At 37.7% G+C, this 23,192-nt stretch overlaps 2 protein-coding genes across 3 annotated transcripts in view; one reads left to right on the top strand and one right to left on the bottom strand.

The window, feature by feature from the left end:
• The window catches only part of LOC131971793 (WAS/WASL-interacting protein family member 1), a 55,177-nt gene extending 39,568 nt beyond the window's left edge, over positions 1 to 15,609 (bottom strand). Inside the window, exons 1-2 of the mRNA XM_059333402.1 lie at positions 15,524 to 15,609; positions 14,353 to 14,717 (exon numbers count right to left, since the gene is read on the bottom strand). The gene's annotated coding sequence lies outside the window, so the exon portion shown is untranslated. The remainder of the gene's footprint in view (positions 1 to 14,352; positions 14,718 to 15,523) is intronic.
• Positions 15,610 to 21,878: 6,269 nt separating this feature from the next.
• nkain4 (sodium/potassium transporting ATPase interacting 4) overlaps positions 21,879 to 23,192 on the top strand; it is a 63,211-nt gene continuing 61,897 nt past the window's right edge. For both annotated transcript variants that reach the window (XM_059332574.1, XM_059332573.1), the window contains exon 1: positions 21,879 to 22,161. In XM_059332574.1, coding sequence (XP_059188557.1) covers positions 22,108 to 22,161 — 54 coding nt within the window. In that variant the 5' untranslated portion in view covers positions 21,879 to 22,107. The remainder of the gene's footprint in view (positions 22,162 to 23,192) is intronic.

Genomic DNA, 23,192 nt, shown 5'->3' with positions numbered 1-23,192 from the left:
CATATTAGTTGGAATTCCGTTATTTGATGTTATTTGAATGATGTTAAATGTTACCAACGGCATTTTTTACTGTGGTTGGACTGATTGTTAGTGTGATGCTATTCAGTCGACACAAAACAGTTCAAATCAGAATGAGGGAGAGATGCATTTTGTGCCACTGTTGAACTCAACAGCAAAGTGTGAGTGGGAGATTTTTATTGATTTTTCAATGTTTTAACTAAATAGCAGACTTGAACAGAATCTTCTACACCACATACAACCAAACGAGAAGCGGAGTGGAAACTTACACCTGCATTTCAAAAACATTTTTGGTCATTATATGATTACATTATAAGCATGTACATATACTGCACATGCATGCACTGGTGGACTCAGGGGAGGGGCACGGTGTGTGTGTGTGTGTGTGTGTGTGTGTGTGTGTGTGTCCTGTTAGGTAAAAGATGATAAGGTGACGTTTATCGTTCCCTTCCAGTGGATAAAACATGATAAAGTACCCTCGAGGGTGACCTTAGTATTAAGGAGACAAAATGTAGTGCCATATATCGTCACACTGTTAAAATAATCGCCTAAGTCATTTTTTTTGCCTAAATCATCTCCTCATGACGCCGGCCACCTATGGTAAAATCTATATCCTCAGTTGATCAGATCATGTGATTTTACCCCTTTAAGATAATGGCCTATGACAAGTGTGTGACTTAATAAAATGTGACTTAGGCAATTTTTTGACATAACATTCACACATACATAAGAGTCACACAAGCCTGTCAGAAACATGGCATGACAAGTATCATGAGCATTAATGTTACTTCAAAGTGTCATTAATGTTCATGACACATCCCATGTCATGTTTATGACACACTCATGTCACACTTATGTAGACACCTTCAAAAGTCATTTATTTCTCTTAATTTACATAATTTAAACACAGTATTATTACTATGACAATGGCCATCCTTTGTTACATCCTTTTTGAGTGAAATGATCAATAAATGTCATATGTTACACTTTTGGTGGTTTTTTGTGTTTCCTGCAAAAGTTGAAAAAATTAGTTAGGTGATTATTTTAACAGGGTGACGATATGCTGCCACCATCTTCAGCTATGTGGGTTTGTTTTCATCCCTACCCCTCAAACAACACAATTTGTACATTCATAATGTCAGAATCAAATAAACAAACTTAATTTAACAAACTTAAATAATTTTCGATTTTCTATCGTTGACAAGGACTGCACAATTTTGAAAAAGAAAAAAAATCTAATCTGATATCGCGAACGCAATAATATTCACAACATAGGAAGAAAAATATATATATTAAAATGATCATGGTGTTATTTGCATATTGCACTGTCCGTATCATGATTTTGATATAATTTTGACCAATTGTGCAGCCCTATCATGTTTTTTCCTAAATGTTTCACATTTAAGGAAAAAGATGTGAACTAATGTAAAATATTTACTGGTGAATTTCCAGTCCATCAACTCTGCAACCCAACCTGAACTACATTGCTGTTAGCTACTTGTCCTTATGGTACAATACATTAGGCTGCATAAGATCAATAAAGTCATAATCTCTTATTTAGTGCTTGGGCACAGTTCATTTTGCTTATAGGATGTGGTTATATTAGTAATGTGACTTTTTTATTTCATCGAGGAAAACATAAAAATCACATTACATTAATATTTTACAGCCATTGCTGCTCAGTATGGAAGAAGATAATCATATCAGCAGTGATTTCACTCGGTGTTTGACCTGCTGGCCTTGCATGTTCATGCCAGTGAGATGTATGTGTGTGGCAGTGTGAATCAGGTTAATATAGTGCAGGGGTTGTGCTAATTGAGTTACTGCACAGTTTGTTTAATTGGGTTAGCAGAGATTCCATGACAGCTTCCATGCTGACAGACTCAGCTTGCTATTGATCCGACGGGTGAATGAAGGGGACAAACACAGCACGTGCTTTCATTAAACATGTACAAGTACATGCAAACACAATTAGCTGCACATACACACACACACTAAAGTGTCAGTTTACATTGGAACTTATTGCATCACCTTAAATCTGACAGAGGAAGGGTGGAGGTGCAGCTGCCCCGTCAAAAAAAAAAAAAAGTGCTGAAAATGATGACGTGTATTTTCAAAAATGGTAACAAATGACTAAATAAATATGGATTTGTGTGTGCATGAAAGAGAAGGAAAAGTGTGCAAGAGAGAAAAAGAAAGAGACCACTTGGGACCTCAGCTATCTTTCATGTGGAGGTGAATACATAAATAATAAAATTAAATCATCAAAAACAGCCCAAAATAGTCCCAGCCCTTCTCTCAGCATTTATACACACACAAAGTATCATACGTTCTACATTCTTCAAAGTTACATTAGTTGGTAACACTCTTCAAATTTAATAATCTATGTATTAAAATGTCAAAATGATGACAAAAATAGATTTTTTTTGCACCAGTTACATGAGAAATAAGATGACACGGGTAAAAAGATAACAGTTCACCTGATTAAAAATGTCATTTTACAGTAAAAAGTAAAAGAATAACGTGGTTGTGTATTTTCAGGCTTTGATGTACTGCCTGCTTCCGTAGCTACCCATTATCTGATGGTAGCTAAGTGCAATCTGCAAGGTGTCGGGGGAGTGAAGTACTAAATAAAGATATTTTCAAGGTTTTCAGGCACCGAGAAATCTCAACCCCAGTTGTGTCACTTCACTTCCTCGCTTTAACACAATCTGCTGCCTCCTAAAATAGCTCAGTGTTTCTCTGAAGCCAGGCTCTTGACTTTACACCAAGATAGACAGATAGGGTATGTGCTGCAAAAAAAAAAAAAAAAAAAAAAAAAGACTATGTCAATGCAAAAAGCCACAACATCCACGCTGAGACAAGCACACAAACCCACTGCAAGATCTGGAGATTCACTTCGTGTGATCCGGCTGTGTGCTACGTGATAGGTACACGCACAGTTTTGGCTGCTTAGGTCTCAACATGGGGACGATCACACACCTGGGGTAGTGTGTATACATTTGGCCCTGCAACAGAGGTTTATTACCTTTATTCTAGGGCTGGGCGATATACCGATATAAAAGATATATTGATATATTTTTAAATGTGATATGGAATTAGACCATATCGCATATATCGATATAGTTAAAAAAATGTCAGTAGAGCTTTATATTAAGGTCCTTGTTCTTTGTAATAACCATTAATTAACAAGTAATAAGGCCCTTGTAAGTCCTTACAAGATGCTTATTAACATTATTGTGTGTTTAAAAGCTTATATAAGTGTTAATAATGGCATTACAAACACCCATGACCCACCCATTATGTCTTTGCCATGCCTTTATTAATGTTATTTTGTTTGCTTATTGATATTAAAATATACTTTATTGCTCATCTATTATAAGTTAACTATGCTTTTTGCAACTACCGGATCTAAAGAGAGAAAAATGCCTTATTACTTGTTAATTAATGGTTATTAAGGACCTTATTATAAAGCGTTACCAAAATGTCTTTTATATATAAATGCTGCTCTTACTAGGGTTTGTCATATTTAGTTCTTTTGTTATGTTCATTATTCTTTTCTCATATAAATATATTTATTTCAGAAAAAGATTGGCCTATTTTATTTCATAGGCTATTTTTATTTAAGATATTTTTTATTTACATGTGCACTTTATGTAGCTTTGATTTGAAAAAAAGGTACTCCTGTTTTTATACGGTATTTATATTCACTTGAATAAAAAGTTTCAATAAAACTACTTGTGACATGTCATACTTGGCTTTGACTTTGACTGAACATTTACTCTCACTTTGCGATAAAAATATCGGGATATATCGTATATCGATATTCAGCCAAAAAATATCGTGACATGACTTTTGGTCCATATCGCCCAGCCCTACTTTATTCTGCTTTTGAAAACCTTAGCGTTTTAACTGACCTCACAGAGAAAACGTCAAGCAAATGTGTCCTCGTGTAGAGATATTTTCAAACCTAAGTCTAAATGGATTATCACTCTCTTGCTTATGTTTTGATTTAACTATTCTTTAAAGCCGACGGCAGCCTCTGGAGTGGAGTTCAGCAGATGTGATCTCTCTTTCCACAAGCCATTCTTATTAAGCAGCACCACTAAAAGCCAGAGGATTCTCTTACTAAACCAATCAATATAGGATCTGCCTCGCGGTCCCCAGGGCCTCCGACTCCACCCTTCATTCTTCCTCCGGCTTTCAACGTCCCTACAGTCTCACTCATTCATACTTGGCATTTTGGTCGAGATGGATGCAACTGCATGTGTGTGTGTGTATTGTGTGTGCATTTGTGTGATCCTGCACATCCGAGACAGATCTGATAGCGAATGCAGCGCTAACTCAAACCTCAGGAGGTGAAACAGGTGAAAACGGTCCTCCGAGGCAGAGCTGAGGAGCAAACCGCCTGTTAATGAATAAATAACACAGCAGTCAGCATGAATGCCCTGCTGTCCTCGCGCTCTTTGAGTGCAGAGGCTGATCTTCCACTGCTAACACCTGTGCGACTGTCAGAGGAATCAATAAACAGCTACTGTTGCAAAGGTGAGCTCGCCCACCAGCGCGCACCATGCTTACACTGGCTGTCTGTGTGTCGAACAGGAAGAGACATTTATGGCAGAGTGGCACATCTCATATTCATGTTCATACCAGATCTGTGTTGACAATTAGAGCAAAACGTTTAAATATATGCAAACTGTTAATGTGCAAATACAGACAGATGGACTGTGCAGAAACAGCCACATTTTATACGCTCATGACTGACTTGATGATCAATTTATCACCATACAATAATATGCATCAGTCACAAGAAATTGATCATAACTGCAATAGAGCATTTACGAAACATAAAAATATAACCAGAGGTCGACCAATACAGGTTTTTTAAGGCAGTTGCCGATTATTTTGACATCAATCTTAACCGATCCCTGATATGTGCTGCCAATTTTTTTGGGACGATTCTTGAAGCCGATATTGCCATTTCTCCCTTCATTTACATCATGGGTCTCAAACTCGCCATGGCGATTTCACGCCAATTGTGGCCCTCGTGACAAGGAAGGTCCCTTTAATTACTTTTTTGGTAATTTTGTGTCTTTTTTAATAATGTTGTCTTTATTTATATAATTTTGTGTCTTTTTTCAATAATTTTGTGTCTTTTTTGGTAATTCTGTGTCTTTTTTTGGTAATTTTGTGCCTTTTTTGTAATTTTGTGTCTTTTTTGGTAATTTTGTGTCTTTTTAAAATAATTTTGTGTCTTTTTAAAATAATTTTGTGCCTTTCTTGGTAATTCTGTGTCTTTTTTTGATCATTTTGTTTCTTCTTTAAGTAATTAGTTTTTTTCTCTCATTTCTCATCAAGTCTTTTTTGTCATTTTGTGTCTTTTTTTAGTAATTTTGTGTCTTTTTTTGGTCATTTTGATAGATTTGAGATTGAGACCCGTGATTTACATGATAAAAATGACACAATGATAACAAATGTTACACAAGTCTCAATTAAACAAAAAAAGAAACATTTATTAACAAAACCAACAAAACATATTAACAGTTGGATAGCAAACAATGTGTATGTTGTTATAGGCCTCGAGATGGTGGCGCCTCATATGTGATGTGTTTTTCTTTTTTCCGGTTTTCCAATGTGGGAAAGAAGCCCTATGCGACTGTAAACTTGACCAGCGTTTAAAAAACCCACGTTGACCTGATAATTTCAGTGGCAAAGAGAAAGAGAAAGAAACACACACTCTCTGCCAGGAAGGGAGGGGCAATACATGCACTTCATGTGACCTCCAGCATCTCAACGATGCTGGAGATCACTGATGCCGATACAAGTAAAAAACGCAAATATCGGCCCGATATATCGGCTGGCCAATGTCGACCTCTACTCAATTCATCACCATACAGTAATATGCATCAGTCACAAGAAATTGATCATAACCGCAATAGAGCATTTGCCAAAAAATAAAAAAAATAATATAACCACATGTTGTGTAACTATTCCCTTATCACAGTTATGTGTCTATGAGTGGAAAGTTACTTTCTGTGTAAATTCTTGAGTTTTCACACTGCAGTCGAGCTGCTTCACATGATGACATCATTCAATTATCTCCATGTGCTGATGCAATGGGCCCATTACTAGCTGCAGTGCTGTTATATTACTGTTTGATGGTAGGAGATTTAGTTGCATTCTACTACTACATACTGCCACTCTGTGTCTTTAGACAGAATCTGATATTAAATTTACTCAGAAGGGCACAAAGTGAAGTCTGACGAAACACACCTGTAGCCAGCAAGTCGTTGCTTTGACGCACACACAAATCAGAGCATGAAAAGTGGTTATGTAACCATCTCCCCTTCCTTAAAGCAAGAGCAGGCAATATTTTTTTATGGGAAAGTATGCCGATCTAAAAGCATAAAGCACAAAGCAGAAGTGCATCCCTTCCCAGTTAATGAGACCCAGATGATTCGCTCTGTTTGCGCAGATTAAACTCTTGTTGGTATAAACACTTCTCCACCCACAAGAAGTGACAAACTTTAAGAATGAAAAATAAAACCCATCTCCTCTTGTTTAAGCACAGATACAGAATGCCTTCTGTACTGTAGCTCCAGGGCTTTTTCAGCGAGGGACTGAGTGGAAGAGTCCAACAGCCATCAGCAGAAAACTGAGGTTATAGTGTTGTGTATCCGCCGTGTCCGAAAAGGTCAGTAAAAAGGTCATTATGAAGATTGATTTGACATTTTTAAAAATGGTGCAGAAAAGTTGTGCTGGTCAGTTCATCTCCATCTGCATGTCTTTATTGGCTTGGACTTTTTGGACATGGGATCCTAACTTTATATTTTGGCGGCTACAGCTACACTGGATTTGCTTTTAACTAAGAGTGGCATGCTTTAGCTTGTTGTGTGCTTCTCATGTGTTACCTTAACATTTGAGTCTCAGGAGTAGGCATTCAGCTTTCTAAAACATTAGTGATCTTTAAAAAAACAAAAAAAAACAGAAGGTCTTTAGCAACACCCACCTCTCTTCTGGCATTTTCAAAATCTTCAAAGCAGGGCTCAACAATAAGGAATGCCCAATTGTCAGGTAAAGTAAAATGTCATGTTGGGCAAGTGGTAAAAAAAACGCTTTTTCTTCTGGAGCTAATAATGAAAGGAGTGAGCCCTCTCTGCTGAGAACTGTACATGCACAAAGCTAATCGGGCACTTGCAAGTAAATGGGTAAAGGGTAAATATGTTGAAACAAGAGTTGAAAAGTAAGCGAGCATTTAAATTATCCTGGAAACTGGAGTTTAGTTGGGTCCCATTGGAGGAAGTGGGGGAAACTCCATCTGTTTATTGTGCAATTTGCCACAAGTTGGAGATAAAGACGGATTAAACATCGTTTTTTTTTTTTTTAAGTCACGTCAAGTTTCAGAAAATATAAATAGATAGCTGATAATGAATACAAATTCGTAAGATTTGTACTGTGGCAACTAAATATTTTTTTGGGCAAGTACATTTCTGACCCACTGGCCCAAAACACTAATAACGTTAGAGCCTGCAGAGATTCTTCTGACCATCTGGATAAAATGACAATAAAAGTGTAACTTGTTTCCCAAGATGTGACTGTATTTTCTATATAGATCAGGGATGGGCAACTTAAATGCTGGAGGGGGCCACAATTTTTCATGGACACTACCACAGGGCCACATATCGGACCGTGCACTTAACCAGATATGATGAAACTGCAATTTTAAATATGTTTACAGTGCAGTAACTTAACATATTTCATGCTCAAATGCATGTTGAACAGTATAAATAGGAATACAAAAGATTTGAGGCAAATACAAAATAACCACTTACTGTGATTTCTTTTTTTTTTCAGTGCAAGAACAGCTGCAGACCAACATTAATTGCAAGAAGTAATTTTGTGCATTTTTACACTGCACTTTTAAGATTTCATGCTCAAATGCATGTAGTCGTACTGAGGGCCACTTCAAGTGAGGGTGCGGGCCGTATGTGGCCCCCGGGCCTCCAGTTGCCCATCCCTGGTATAGAAAATACAGTCACATCAGACAAAATACAGTGTTTCTCAAATGGGGGTACGCGTACCCCTGGGGCTACGTGAAGTCACTCTAGGGGGTACGTGAGATTTTAAAATATACATTTAAAAAGTAGCATCCATGCAAAAATCCTTGAAAAAAAAAATGTAATAAATATTTTAGGGAAATATAAGTATAAGTACATTAAATTAATTTTATATTCAGTAGGCTATTTAATTTCATTATTCTAAAAACCCAGAGTGTCCCCCATACCAGGATGGTTCGACCCAACCTGTCATATGCCACCTGGCATCACCTGTCAATCACTTGAAAACTCAAAGATGGAGTTGTGGCTGAAGCGTAGCAGTTATAGTTGTAAATGGTTATATGGTCACTGTTTTTACTACATTAGTTTGAATCACTACATTTTAGTGATGAGAAATATTTGCAATAAATGTAGTCATGGATTATTAACATTTAAAATGTTTGAAATAGTTGTTGTTTTTTTTTCAAATGTTTGAATTTTGTATGTGTTTATCAGTTCCAAAGTAATAAATCAGACACTGATGGCACAGCGCTCTGTTTTTAAGTCTTTTTCACAGGGGGTACATCACTGAAAAAAGGTTGAGAACCACTGATCTATACTATTATTTTTTAAAGATTCTGTTGTTTGATATGAAAATATAAAGCACTGGAAAGAAACATCAATATGCATATATGATTATTAAGTTTTACTTATTAGCAAACATTTTATAAATTAAGCAAGAGAAATTGTGATACATTAAAAGCACACAACTGGGGCTAAAAATTACACCCACACTGGCTTGGAAATTTAAAAAAAAAAAGGGGCACAGGTGATACATGATAAAAAGCCACACACACATGCAAGAGGTTTTCATACAAGACAACCAGAAAGTCAATAAATCAAAGAACACTGGTAAGACTACATATACTAAGCTGAAGGTTGAAGGAATATTTCCTCAGTGGAGACTATAATTCTGAGCTCAAACTGCACCTGATGCTAAGACCTTGAAAAGCTTTTCAAACTGTCTAAAACCAACTGGAGGTTTAAAGGGGGGCATATTATGAAAAAATGACTTTTTCAGTGCTTTTGTCATACATGTGGGTGTCTGGAGAGCCTGCCAAACTTACAAACTGTGAAATAAGACAACAAAGTCAGTTTTTTAGAACAGAACACATGGGATTCAACAAGCCACTTGGATTTGACTCCCCTTCCTATATCACATGCAGGCTCATTAGAATAAACCAAAACCACCTCTGTAGTATCTGAGAATCTGTGTATCATTTGTTCTTTCCATTTTCAATTGGCAATCAACAATAAAAATAAAATTTAAATAGCGCCTTTTGATATAGACTGTACAGTAAAATAAAGTGTTTATCCTTCATGTCAACTCGCTCTGAGTAGTCTCAATGAATTTATCATAAATATCACAATATGGGCACACTACATTATATAGTTACCATAAATATCACAATACAGGCGCACTACATTATAAATTATTATTATTATTATCATTATTATTATATAGGGATGGCTCGTTTGACTTTTTGAGTTTTCCATTTTGTATTTTTGATCTGAGCCTAATATTGAAATATGAAAAAACAAGCATTTTGTTCGTTTTTTGTGTTATAATAAAAAACAAATAACAAAATAACCAGTCAATTTTTCATTATTTGATTTTTGATTGCCAACTGAAAATGAAAAAGAACGAATGATACACAGATTTCTGAGAACTACTCTTGCGAAGGGGTGTCATATTTATATTTTCTTGCGAGCCAATCAGAGCAGACTAGGCTTTTTCGGGACGGTCGGCCAGAAAAGGAAAAATCGTACAGCAATATTCAGTACCAAAAATAAAAATAAGATCCTGAAATTTACCACAACATGCCAACTTTTAACGGTAATCGCTGAAACAAATGTGCATGCAAGCGGATACACACTGTAGCATTGTTGCAAATTCCAAGTTAATAAAGCAACAAAAGCTGACACAAGCTTCAGGACAGGAGCATGTTTTCTCTCAGTTCACATGGTTGGCTGCTAAATGAGGGAACACTCGATGGAGTACATTATCTACATTATCTACATCTAGTAATGGAGCTGCAATATTCAGAACAAGCATATTGCTTTATGTTCTTGTATCATGATTGCATTGCATTAGACATAATGGGGAGTTAACATAATATCTATGCAAATCACTGCTTTTTCTTTACTGTTTTATTCATCATGTTGTATATACTCATGTTCAGGGACATTATGCTGTAATGCTGCAACACATGAATCAATACTTATGAATCACAGTGCTCCTACTCTAATGGCAAGCTACTGCAATGCTGAGCCCATCCTGAAATGTATTTAGCGCACACTGGGGTGACAGATAACAAACTACCCCTGCACTCAACAATTAACAATGGGGTTTCTGTATAATTATGTGTTACATGTATAGTATGGATAGAAAAATCTGGACATGTGGCACAATAACCGGTGAGATATAACGTACTGCAGTAAAAATGAAGGTCTAACTGGTCAATGTCATTTCTCTTTTCATGTCTCTAAGAAGAGAGGACTTGAAAGTATCACTAATGTGATGCACCATCACTTTCTTGATCTCTGGTTGCTATGGTGATCCAATTTTGTTTAACTGTGGTATTACATGTGCTCGGTCAATGTTCAGGTCACCACAGAATGAAAGAGAAGTAAAAAAAAGGAAACTAGTCAAAGACTATCCCTTTCATTCATTTACACAACTTCTATCTGCTTTGAATTCCTTGTCTTTTCTCCTTCAGTGCCCATTTCCTTGTTTCCTCCCTCGGCCTCTGCAATGCCTCTTATTGCCCTATACACAGCATTAATAATTGAGAGCATTTTATGCAGACATTGAGTTTTGGTGCCCTGAGCCCTTTGGTCATGGATCCATGGCACTAATGCTGGGTGGCAGGCCAGTTCGAGGCCCTGTACTCCAAGTCCAGTCTAGGGCACATCTGTCTGGCTGACTGGCCAATCTACGGCCCCCCGATCCCTGAGCTATTATGCACACAGCTGACATGCACACACACACATGTGCACATACACACTTTGAGGATTCACGGACCATTTACTCTGTGATCTGCAGAGCTCACATCACACTTTTGCACCTTTTATAAACAACCAAAGGCCTTAGACAATGACTGACATTTCCAAAAACCCTAAATAACTGTGCAGCTGCTTTGATAAACATTGTAATTCTCACTCACAGACACACCATCATACACTCCCACTATATAATGTGTATTTATAATGTGATGGTATGTTAACCTCCTCTATGAGAAAAGGGAATGACTGAGAATATTTGTGTTTCTTTGAAAAGAAACGTAAGTTCTTTGGACAGGAAGTTCAGTTTCTCATTGGCTTTTTGAGAAAAAGCCTGCACCTGCTAAATGGCATTTCTCGCAATGTTAAGGCTTCAAGGAGAATTTAAATCAAGCACAACTTCATCAAGGACAACTTTAAATTCACCCAGTTTTTCTTGAACAATAGCAAGGTCATTGGCAGCAAGATTTGTCTGATTGTTTGCCTTCTCCACTTCATAGTTTCAAGAGCCGTGAACCAACCAAGAACTAAAAGTACAAATCTATTTACATGTCAATCAAAGTCTCTCCCACACACAGTGGTTCTACAACATATGCAATGATTTTCTCTTAGTTATAATGACATCACCATCCCAAGAGGGCAGCGGCCATATTCAGTATATTTAGCTTCACTTTTGTGAAGTGAAGATAGTTGATTCCATAAAACGGGGGTGTAACATTGTGATTGACAGCTGTAATTGGCTTGCCTCAGTATATTTTCTCCTATAGCAGAATGATAATTGGTGCAAACAGATCATTCTCCAGAGCTGTGGAGATAGTTCTGGCTCTGCAAGACTAGGTGCACCTTTATAAACCTTTATACTCATTACAGCAGCAAAGTTGATGTTCAATTTTTGTTGACATTTTTATGAATATGTATATTTAATCGTGTACAAACGTGGTGTTGTACTGGTTTATAATCTGTTGAGGGATGTTTGTGTTTTTTGGCATCCCTATTTACATGAAGGCAGCAGAATATTGGAAGAAAAACACCCCATTAATATGCAGCCCAATACAAAATCACTATGAAATATGACCTGAATGATAAAAACATATAATTTAAATTAGACAACTACACAAAAACAACAACTAAGCACTACATGCATCATAAAAGTAGACTTTATGACAGAACACTGCATTAAATTGTACATTGCACTATGTGTGGTGGAGGTAATTTATTATAATAGTGAGAACAAGAAGTCATGCTTGTGAATGTAGGTATGCTAATGTGTACGGTGACGCTTTGCATGAGTGCAGGTATGATTTATGACCTAAACAGCCACTCATAAATATTACTCTTCAGTTTCAAATCTGCATGTGGGTTTATGAAAGAGAGCATATATATTACATATGTTTGCATGTATGAGTGCGAGATAAGAGGGAGGTAGACGGAGCACAGGAGCTGTGGTGCAGGTGTGCAAGTGAACCCGAGAGAGTGTGTTTATTTCTATGAGATGAAGGTGGGAAGGGATGATGGGATGGAGGTTGGATGAGAGGGGCGGCGGGAGGGGAGGGTGGGGGCGAGGGAGGAGGAAGGAGCGCTTCAGTCCTGTCGCCTTGGGTGCATCAGCAGCAGGAATTGTTCTCTGCCCTGTGGGGGCCATCTGACTGTTCTGTCACCCTCCACAGAAGGCTGACTCTGCCTTAAAGTGCTCAGCCCCGCGCCTGCAGTTCGACATGCTTGATGTTTAATACATACACAGGGAGAATATTGAGAACGCCTCGAGAGAAATGCAGTACACAGGCTGTAAGGGAGAGAGTTTTTTTTGTCAGTTTGTAGAACAACCAAGAATAGAGGAGCTCCTGTACAAAGTGCGCGTGGGCAGGCTGCGAACATAATTGCCCAGAATTCGAACCAGCTCAATCGCAAATTTGAAATACACGAGATCCAATACATGAGTTAAGCACCTCTTAACAAAATGCACTTGTAGTGAGTGGGGGGGGACCGCTTCATATACATGGTGATTGTGTAACGCACTGATTTATCTTGGCTGTGAAACATATATCACATTCATATGCAACGGTTGAGTCAAAATTACAATCGTAAACTTTCGCTGAAATGCTTCTCCCAGTGTGCTGCTGTACTTCTGCAATCAGTGTGAGTGTGGTGTAATTCAGGGCATCACTCCTCAATAAGGCAGGAGAACGGGCCTCAGGGGTGACCCTCCTGCTTAAGTCAACACAATGAGTGTAATGAGGTGAAATACACACACACATAAGCACAAACCCGCACACGCACACACTGGAGATGGGAACCCTTGCTGCATAGTAAGTGGATTTCATTCATCTACATGCACTGAGCCTGCTGGAGAAGTTCTACTCACACCCACACCCACACATTCAGCAGCACAGCCAGCTTCAGTCACTCCGAAGCTTATTACAGGTGAGAAAAGCATCACTGGCTGATTTAGATATATAGCTGAGGCAAGAAAAAAACTGCTTTCCACATCACTTAGCAATCATTTTAAGCTAGACAGCCTTCATTTAAGCCAATAAGACACTAAACTTGTATTTTGGTTGAAAATCATCCTAAATGTCAGCATTTAATTGTGAAAAATGAAGAATAACATTGCTATTAAAAGCTTCTGCTTCTGTTTGACATGCCTGTGCCTTCTCTTGTGCACCTTTTACAGTCTCTGAGTTCATCAGTTCTGAGTCCATAATTAATCAACCCTGCTGTGTAAGTAGGACTGGTGCTTTTCTCTTATCATCACGTACAGCAACCCACGCCCTCCGGGCCATCAGCGGATTAATGATGAGTGCCTGTGATAGGAGAGCCCCTCACAAAGGCTTTATTAATTAGCCTTGCACCGACACAGTGGCCACAGTGTGCAACACATGTTCACTCTAATCAAAACTTTAAAGAGAACACGATCGACCTCCCGATCACCCATTGTAATGCACTGCATGATATTAAACCTTGATGCGTGCATGCATTAAGTTACGGGTGTGTGCAGAGGGGGGAAAGTGCACCATTTCCAAATTAGCAAGGCAACTTTCACACATCGCTGACCAACCGGTTATGCTGCACTTTACTAAGAAGCATATGAATGATTGATCAGACAGGTGGGATCGAGTAGGGAATAATTCAGAGGCGATAAGGAGGGGACGGGCGCGCTGAACGGTTCACAACTGTCCAGATGTCACCAAAGTGGAACCAAAATGAAAGAGATGGAGATCGGATGGATTGTACTCACTCGCCCCCCGGTGCGTTAGAGGAGCATCCCGGTCTCTCGCGGCCAGCTCTTCAGATGAGTTCTCCTGGGACAGCGCGCCTTGATCCTCACTATCATTCTTTGCAAAGCTGCAGCCTCCTCACAGCCTCCTCTGACTCTTCTTCTTTGGCATCACATGCAAAAGCAGCTGCATGCCAAGTGAAATTCGCCTTTGGATTGTTGTTTCAGGGTTACGGGTCGTCCGTCTCTCAGTATGTAGAGCAGAAGTGACAGCAGCGGATTCCTATTTGAGGGGATGCTGACGCGCAACCGGCGGGGCTCGCCTCCTGCCTTTCTCATCTGGCTCCATCAGCTCTCGGTTAGGCAGCACCATGTGACTGAAACCGCTGTCAAAGCACACGGGATAAAAAGAGTGGTTTCCGGTAACTGCTTTCAAAATAAAACATTCATTAACAAAGAAAGAGGGGGAAAACATTTAAAAACACATAAGATTTAGATTTTGTCATGGTACAGCTGAATAGAGAGGTTTATTGATTATGAATTGTTTTTATTTATTTATTTATTCCAGTTGTTGCGGAAATAAACAAATAAATGAAAATTAGCTCAATAATAATAATAATAATAATAATAATAATAATAATAAATAGGGATAATCCAGAAAAGCAAATGAGGAGACAATGTAAGAGTAAAAAAAAAAAGTGCTGCACAATGCAAACAAATCATTGGATCAATAGCAATAGTGCATTTATTATGAATTGTTTTTATTTATCTATTTATTTATTTTAGTTGTTGCGGAACAAACAAATAAATGAAAATAAGATCAATAATAATAATAAAAATAATAATATATAGGGATAATCCAGAAAAGCAAATGAGGAGACAATGTAACAGTAAAATTAGTGCTGTATAATGCAAACAAATCATTGGATCAATAGCAACTTTAGACACATATGCCATATGAGAAATAGTAACAACAGTACTATTTTAATTGATTTTTAGGTGTGAGGTTTTCCACTACAACAATTGATATCTATTTTGCAACTTTCAGCCATTCCCAGCTAACAAATCAAGCCTGATTATTACTTAAATACATTACAAAATAAATATGGTATGTATATATGTCACAATATTTACAATCACATTGAATAATTCCAAATATTTTTAGTGCTATTAACAATTACAGTTAGCTTACCTCCGGTCTGTGCTTTCAGTAACCAAAGCTATACAGAGCTACACAAGGGACTCCATATGTATGTCTGTGCTGTGTTTACGTTAGCATTCGTTGTTTGCTAACATGTTAGCCACCAAAGTTTATGCCAAACGTGTACATTCTTTATGCCCTCTAGAAGTAGAAAAAAAAACTAATTTCATACTACTATTTGAAAATAATTACATTGCATCGTTTTCTGTTTTTTACAATATGTTAGGTTTACTATGCTAATCCAAATTTAAGCATATCCCACCAACGTTACTATGTAAGGTTTTTTTTTTTTTTTTTTGAAATAACCTTTATTTCATATTCATTTATAGAACATGTAGGCCTACAGCAGTAGTGCAGTAACAGAAGTAGGAGGGTAAACATTAGGCTACATTAATAATTTGAGAAACATCTAAATAATACAAAAATACATAAATAGAAAATAAAATAATAACAATAGTAGTAAAATTATATATATATAAAAGAAAGGTTTCACTTTGGCAAATTTACATCTATGGATGTAAAACTTTGCAAGGATTATAATTACATTAATTAAATAATATTCTTTTTCAACTGAAATGTTACTAATTTTAAAACCAAAAAGTACATCTTGCAAGAGGAGCTTGAACTCACAGGTGATATTGTCTAAAATAAATCTGCAAATATCTTGCCACAGTTTACGGATATATTTACATTACCAAAACAGATGGATAATAGTCTCAGTATGGGAGGTTATATGTAAGGTTAAGGTTATATATCACGTAAAAACAACGTATATCTAAACATTTGACTACATACGAATATACAGGTACTACTGGCTTGATAGTAGAAAATAAACATTATATTTATTTGAAAATTCTAGAATGCAGGTGCTTTTGATATTTATGACAAGTAAAGTGTCCTAAGACAGTTGTAGAAAAAGGTGCTCTTAAGATGCAGACTGTAGAAAAACTTTTTTTCTAAACTACTTGTGCATCTCGGCTATAGATTGTATATAATCTAAATTTGAATTAGGCTATTGTCTTGGTCAAATGCAGTAAAAAAAATAAAATAAATAATAATAATAATAATAACACTTGTACACAAGGGCTTATATTTATAGTGAAGTCCCCAACTAATTATATGCTATTGTTTTGAAGGAAATCTCCCCAATATCCTGTCATTTTCGAGATTATGTCTAGCTTGACTCAATTTTGAAGGCAACCATTCAATTAAAACCGACCTCATAGGCGAGTGCCTCCAAGCGGCGAGCATTAGAATAACACCAACTGTTCAAAAGTGATTCTGGGGACCAGTATTTCTTCACCAAAGCATAATCCCATTATAAATTATTGACATGCTCCTCATAATAGCCTCTGTATTTATTCTTCATAGAGTCTGGAGCTTTCGTCGTGGCAAAATAGTGAAGAAAAATCAGATGAGACTCTGCCTCCAAGGGCACATGCATAATCTTAAACTTTTATGAGCATGTGCCTAAATAAAGAAAGCATTCATATGCGTGCAGGACAGCCAGTAGTGGCTGTAATTTTGCAGCTATGTAGGGTAGTTTGTGTTGATAAATGTCCTGCAGAGCTGAAAGGAGCAGCTCATTTAGCTAATTTAAGGTTAGGTTATGATGTATTATTTGCCACAGTAGGTGTTGGTGCTCCAGTGCAACGTATTCTGTGTCGTCTCTGTTGAATAGTAGCTCCCCGGGTGACAGACAGTATTTCAGCTTGAATAATGGCATATTTTGTAAGCCTTTGGTATAAGCAAACTACTGTTTCACCACAATTATTCTGGGAAGTCATTCAGGCTGCTGTAAGTGCAAGAAAGGATACAATCTTTCTTGCTCTCATGTCTCCGTCAGCCTCACAAATGAGGAACTGGCTGTTAGATAATAGTGAAAGAAAAAAAAGAAAGTGTCTGCATAAGGAATTTTCACTAGCGTGTTTGAGCGCCAAAACGTGTGACAAGAGAAACAGAGAAAGAACAGAGAGGAAAAACAGAAAGAGTGGGAACTAGAAGTGACAGCCTAGGACGCTTTTAGAGGGAGAAAAGCCTTGTCCTTTTGAGCTCTTTCCTCTATTGTTGTCCACCTACTAGCCAGACTCTTGGGTCTCCTCCACAATGCAGGTCCCCTCAGAGCAGCTCACCACTGGCTGTCCTGTCACTTCACATTAGTGTCTTTGAGGAGAACAGTAGCCCCTGAGGGCCTGGACACACTTGTCATGAAAGAAGTGTTCTGGACACACATGTACACACACACACACACACGCACTCACATACACACAGAGTGAGTCGATAAGGAGGTGTTGAATAAAATGGGCAAAATGGGAACACAAGGAAAACTTCCATCAAGGCTTCTAATAGAACTATAACAGTGACCTTATTTCAGCCTCGGCTCTTCTCTCTCAGTCTCACTCTCTCTCTCCCATCCGCCCGCCCACCAACCCACATACACACGCACAGACATTTTTTTATGGCACACATTCAGAAAACATGTTCTCATAAGAAATGCAGTTGTGAATGAGTGAGCTTTAAGACATGCAGGACAGTCACTAATGTATTCTACTTGCAGCTCTTGCACTTACTGGCTTCTAGTGTATCAGTAAAACATGGCAGCCGTTTCAAACAAATTGGTTAATGCCCCTGACTACACACAAAAAATAGTCCTACATAGTATAGTAACATGGTAGACCCACTGCTGTGTCCATCTTTACAAGCTCCTGTTATACAGTCAAGCTCTGTTTGAATGGACAGAGGGGCACTTTGTTTTAGGATTTGTAGTTATTCAAACATTTACAAAGATTGCAAATATGTTTGCCTGGATTTGGTATGAAATTTATGGGAAATGATTAACAAGACAGGGACAATATAAAGAACAAAAAATATGCTTAAATTCCAAATTGCATTGCATTCATCGTGCAAGCTCTTTGTCTTGACTTCTCTTTATTGTTGGTTTATAGCATGGGTCTCAAACACTTTACCGTGCTGTGTGTGGAAGGTCCCTTGAATTACTTTTTTGGTAAATTTGTCTTTTTAAAATAATTCTGTGTCTTTTCAAAATAATTTTGTGTCTTTTTTTAATAATTTTGTGTCTTTTTCGGTAATTCTGTGTCTTTTTTGGTAATTTTGTGTCTTTTTAAAAATTATTTTGTGTATTTTTTTCGGTAATTTGGTGTCTTTTTTGGGTCATTTTGTGTCTTTTTTGTCTCATTTTGTGTCTTTTTTTTAAATAATTGTGTCTTATTTTTTTATTTTTTGGTAATTTTGTGTCATTTTGTTTCTTTTTTAAGTAATTTAGGGGGTTTTTTGGTCATTTTGTGTCTTTTTTTTTGGTCATTTTGTGTCTTTTTTTGTCATTTTGTGTCTTTTTATGGTCATTTTGATACTGCCTCCAGCGACCCCCAGGTAATTTGAGTTTGAGACTCCTGGTTTATAGGTAAAAAGTGAACCTTGAGCATACACCAAAGCCAATTCCATTTGTTGATGAAGAAAATGTGATGCAGTCAAAAAAGCTCAAGGAAAGGCTACTAAGTGAACCTTGAGTTGTGATAATCTTGTCAAAGGATAGAGCTCATATAAAGAGTCGAGAACTTTCCATTTACAAAAAATCAAAAGCTAGAGGTTTTTAACCTTCGTATTGTCTTCCTGTCAACCATGAGACTTTTTTCCTCCTTTTGTTTGATTGTATTTCAAACACAACATATAAATGATCACTAAATTTTGTGTTACACCTTCTAAGCAAATTCAATTCCCACTCATTACCACAATTTTTGCACTTCTTTTTTCCACGTTTTTTGTGACAATTAGATGAAAGACACCCAAATGTGTAATATAAAACATTTTAAACTGAATCAGTTTGAGCAGGGGGTACCAAAGTCTTCAACCTTAGACCCACATGTAGGTGACAACATGCACCACCTGAGTGTGCACAGATTACATAACACCATAAAGTATGAGCTCATCTGAGACAAGAAAATATGACTTGAAAATAGAAGTAGTGGAGCACAGACAAACTATCAATCATCAGAGAAAACAGGTGCAGGTGTGATGTGATGCTCAAGCTACTTCAAATTGATCACAGTGCTTATTTTTTCCAGGATGTGAGCTCTCATGATGAAAGAGCAGCCTTTTTTTTATTCTCAACCGATCAAAAAACGAAATGCAAAATTCGTGCTTGTTCGCCGGCTTCCATAAATACCCTGAGGTTATTTTTGGCAAAGGGAGGAGGAGCTCCTCCTGGGCCCGGGCTGGACGCAGGTGGGCAGGGCACTGTAGGACGGGGGAGCAGAGAGGAGCGGAGCTGTACTTTAAAGGAGCAGAGCGGAGGAGTGTGTGATGAAATGAGATGTGAAGTGTTCCCTCACTCAGCCCGCAGACGCGTAAAAGATTTATCAAGCTGGTGAGAGAAAGGGAGAGAGGTGGGACCTGACTCCATACACTCCAACAGAGGAGAGGAGGTCTGACTGAGAGAGTTGCTTTTAAGACCTTTTTTTCCATTATTATTAGTATTATTATAAATCATACCATGCAGTGGCTACCAATGAAGTAAATGGAGTTCTGTGTGTAGAGAGGCAGAACAAACATTATGAGAGGAGGGGGATTTATTATGCCAAAGTCAAGATAAAAGTGACTTAGGCAATTTTTGAACATGCCTTTGTGACTTAAGTAAGATATGGTAACACTTTATTTTGAAGGTGTCTACATAAGAGTGACATGAGCGTGTCATAAACATGACATGGGATGTGTCATGAACATTAATGACACTTTGAAGTAACATTAATGCTCATGATACTTGTCATGTCATGTTTCTGACAGGCTTGTGTGACTCTTATGTAGACACCTTCAAAATAAAGTTTAACCATATCTTGCTTAAGTCACAAAGGCATGTTCAAAAAATTGCCTAAGTCATTTATTTCTCTTAAGTTACATAATTTACACACAGTGTTATTACTATGCCAATAGCCATCCTTTGTTACATCCTTTTTGAGTGAAATGATCAATAAATGTCATATGTTACACTTTTGGTGAAGTTTTTTGTGTTTCCTGCAAAACTTGAAAAAATGATTTAGGCGATTATTTTAACAGGGTGATGATGTGTAAAGAAACTTGCCTTGACTAGTAATAAAATAATTTCCCCAGAGAAAAAACCTCACAGAGAATAGAAGTATATTTTACAGGAGTGCCTAAAACAATGAAGGGGGTAGTAAAAAACTTTAATAAGATATATTTTAGTCAATGTATAAGTACAATAAAATGCTGTAAGAGCTCACTTAGATGCAAAATAAATATTTACACACTGCAAAAAAAAGGGATGCCTAAAAACAAGATAAAAACACTTAAGATAACAGATAATTTCACTTGACAAGATTTCTGAAAATTAAGATTGTTAAATCTAGAAATAAGCATGTTGAACGCTTAAAATAAGAAATTAACTCTTAAAACAAGATAAATTAAAGCTGTAAGCTGTGATGAACTGGCCCGAGCAGAGTGCACTGCAAAATATTTGTTTCTTATCAAGATAAAAAAATACCTTTAGATTTAGAAGTGTTGGATAATTTATCTTGTTTAACGAGTTATTTCTTATTTTCAGCCATTTTTTTGCAGTGCAATAAAAGTATATGAAAACATGTCTTTTAAATACTAGTATGTAAAAACAGTGCAAGAGGCAAATACTAATTGGTTTTATTATTGCAGAATGTGTAGAAGAAGAATTTAGAATATAGGAAGAGGTGTTTGTCCTTAAAACCACATAACTACCAAAAAAATGGCTTCCATCTTAAATAATGACCCTGTGCTGTTGCACTGCTTTCTGAAACTTGTACGGAGTGCGTCTCTTCATATTGCCACTAGGTGGCGACTGTCCTCCACCAGCAGCATCATCATTAATAGCAGCTAATTTACCCCGTGTCCCTCCTCAGCACACACACACACACACACACACACACACACACACTCATGAAAGTCAATAAACCTCAAAACGAGACGCTGATATTACCTGTTAACAATCAACCTTCCCTCACAAATGCATGCCTGAAATTGGCTTCCTTGCTTTATTTGTGATCCTAATTGCTATTTAGGCTTTTAAATGGGCTTAATAGAAATGTATCCGGTCACCATGACAATAAATTGATTTGCCTCTGTTAACAGATTTTGAATTAACAAGCGCGCACTTTCTCTCCTCTCTCTCTCGCCACAGACTGCCTCCAGAAACCAGTTGACGCCCTCAGTCAGCCACATCCAGCCCACGGTTGACTACCCCAACACCACCACGTCCCACCCCACCCCTTCTCCTCCTCCTCCTCCTCCTCCCCCTCCTCTTCCTTGTACACACCGGCTCGCAACCACCCACCCAGCCAGTCACCTCAAGTGCGACCGGCCGGTAGGAGCGGAGGCAAACAAACAGACCCGGAGCAGCCACAGGACGATCTGCCGGGTTTTTTGGTTCAGCAGAGAGACACCGGACCAGAAGAGGAGAATGGGACGCCGGTGCTTGGATCAGGACTGAGTCTGGTCGGCACGTTTAGAGCTCCTGCGACCCGTTTCCAAGTCCTTTTCTGCCGGATCAGAGTCACGTTTTCGCCGCTGACACAATGGGCTGCTGCAGCGGACGATGCACTCTCATCTTTATTTGCACTTTACAGTTGGTGAGTTGACCCATACTTTTCTACTTTTTGTTTTGCAAGTTTTTACCGTGCCTCCAGAGTTAGGCTACCGTAATCATTTTCTTTTACAATGACTTAAGAATGAAATCTGAGCCTTTTAACTGGGCAGTAACCCATGCGTAAAACTGGCACAGGACATGCTTTGGAGATATCAGCAGGCTACATCCTAAAAGTTCTGTGACTCACTACAAGTAGACGAACATTACAAACAAGTCTCCACGTTGTCATATTTTCTCCTACACTCCCCTTGCTTTTGTTAATCTTTTTCTGTAATCTTGTTTGAAAAGAAATAATCACCCTGGATTGTATGTGTCTCATACAAATTCCAATTAGTTGTGTTGTTTATGTCTTTTCTTGATCTGTGGGGGAAAACACTGTTGTGACAGAAAACATATGGTACTGTTGGTCTTTTAAAGCAGCTCTTCTTCTCACAAATTTTTCCTTTTCAATACAACAAAGATTTGCGCAAAAAGTCATTTTAACTTAAATTATTGAGTCAAATAGCAAGATTAATTTGAATTAACTCCACTGTCTTTGTTGTCTTGACATAAAATTCTTTCGCAGCATCAACACTCAAATATTTAAGTTGAGACAGCAAGTTGGGTCTTACAGTGTAGAGGTAAACTATGCTGTGTGATGCATGATCATGTATCAACAAATGTATGGATTTGCTTTTTTAAATATTGTAAAAGTGACTTGACATATACTCATAGTTTCTGAAGTCACCATCATGTAATTCTGTGTGAGGCTTCAGCTTTTTGTTCAAAGCCTGTGTCTGTATTTCAGATTAACATCCAGAGTTGCTGCCACCCCGTGATGTAAAACATTTAAAATGTCTCCTAATTCAAAAAAAATCTCTTCTCTGATCTTAAGATCTGAGGAATTTGCTCATCAAGAGCTCAAACAGCTGTATTTTGGGGAGTGTTGATCCACAAAGCCTTTCAGTTTCTGATCAGTGAAGTGTGGGCTGTGACATTTTACTGATGGTAGCCATGCAGTCTCTGATGATGCTT

This window comes from Centropristis striata, chromosome 5 (genome assembly GCF_030273125.1).
Source record: "Centropristis striata isolate RG_2023a ecotype Rhode Island chromosome 5, C.striata_1.0, whole genome shotgun sequence".
NCBI lineage: Eukaryota > Metazoa > Chordata > Actinopteri > Perciformes > Serranidae > Centropristis > Centropristis striata.
The sequence above is the reverse complement of the archived record's forward strand: the minus strand, read 5'-3'. Positions and strand labels throughout refer to the sequence as shown.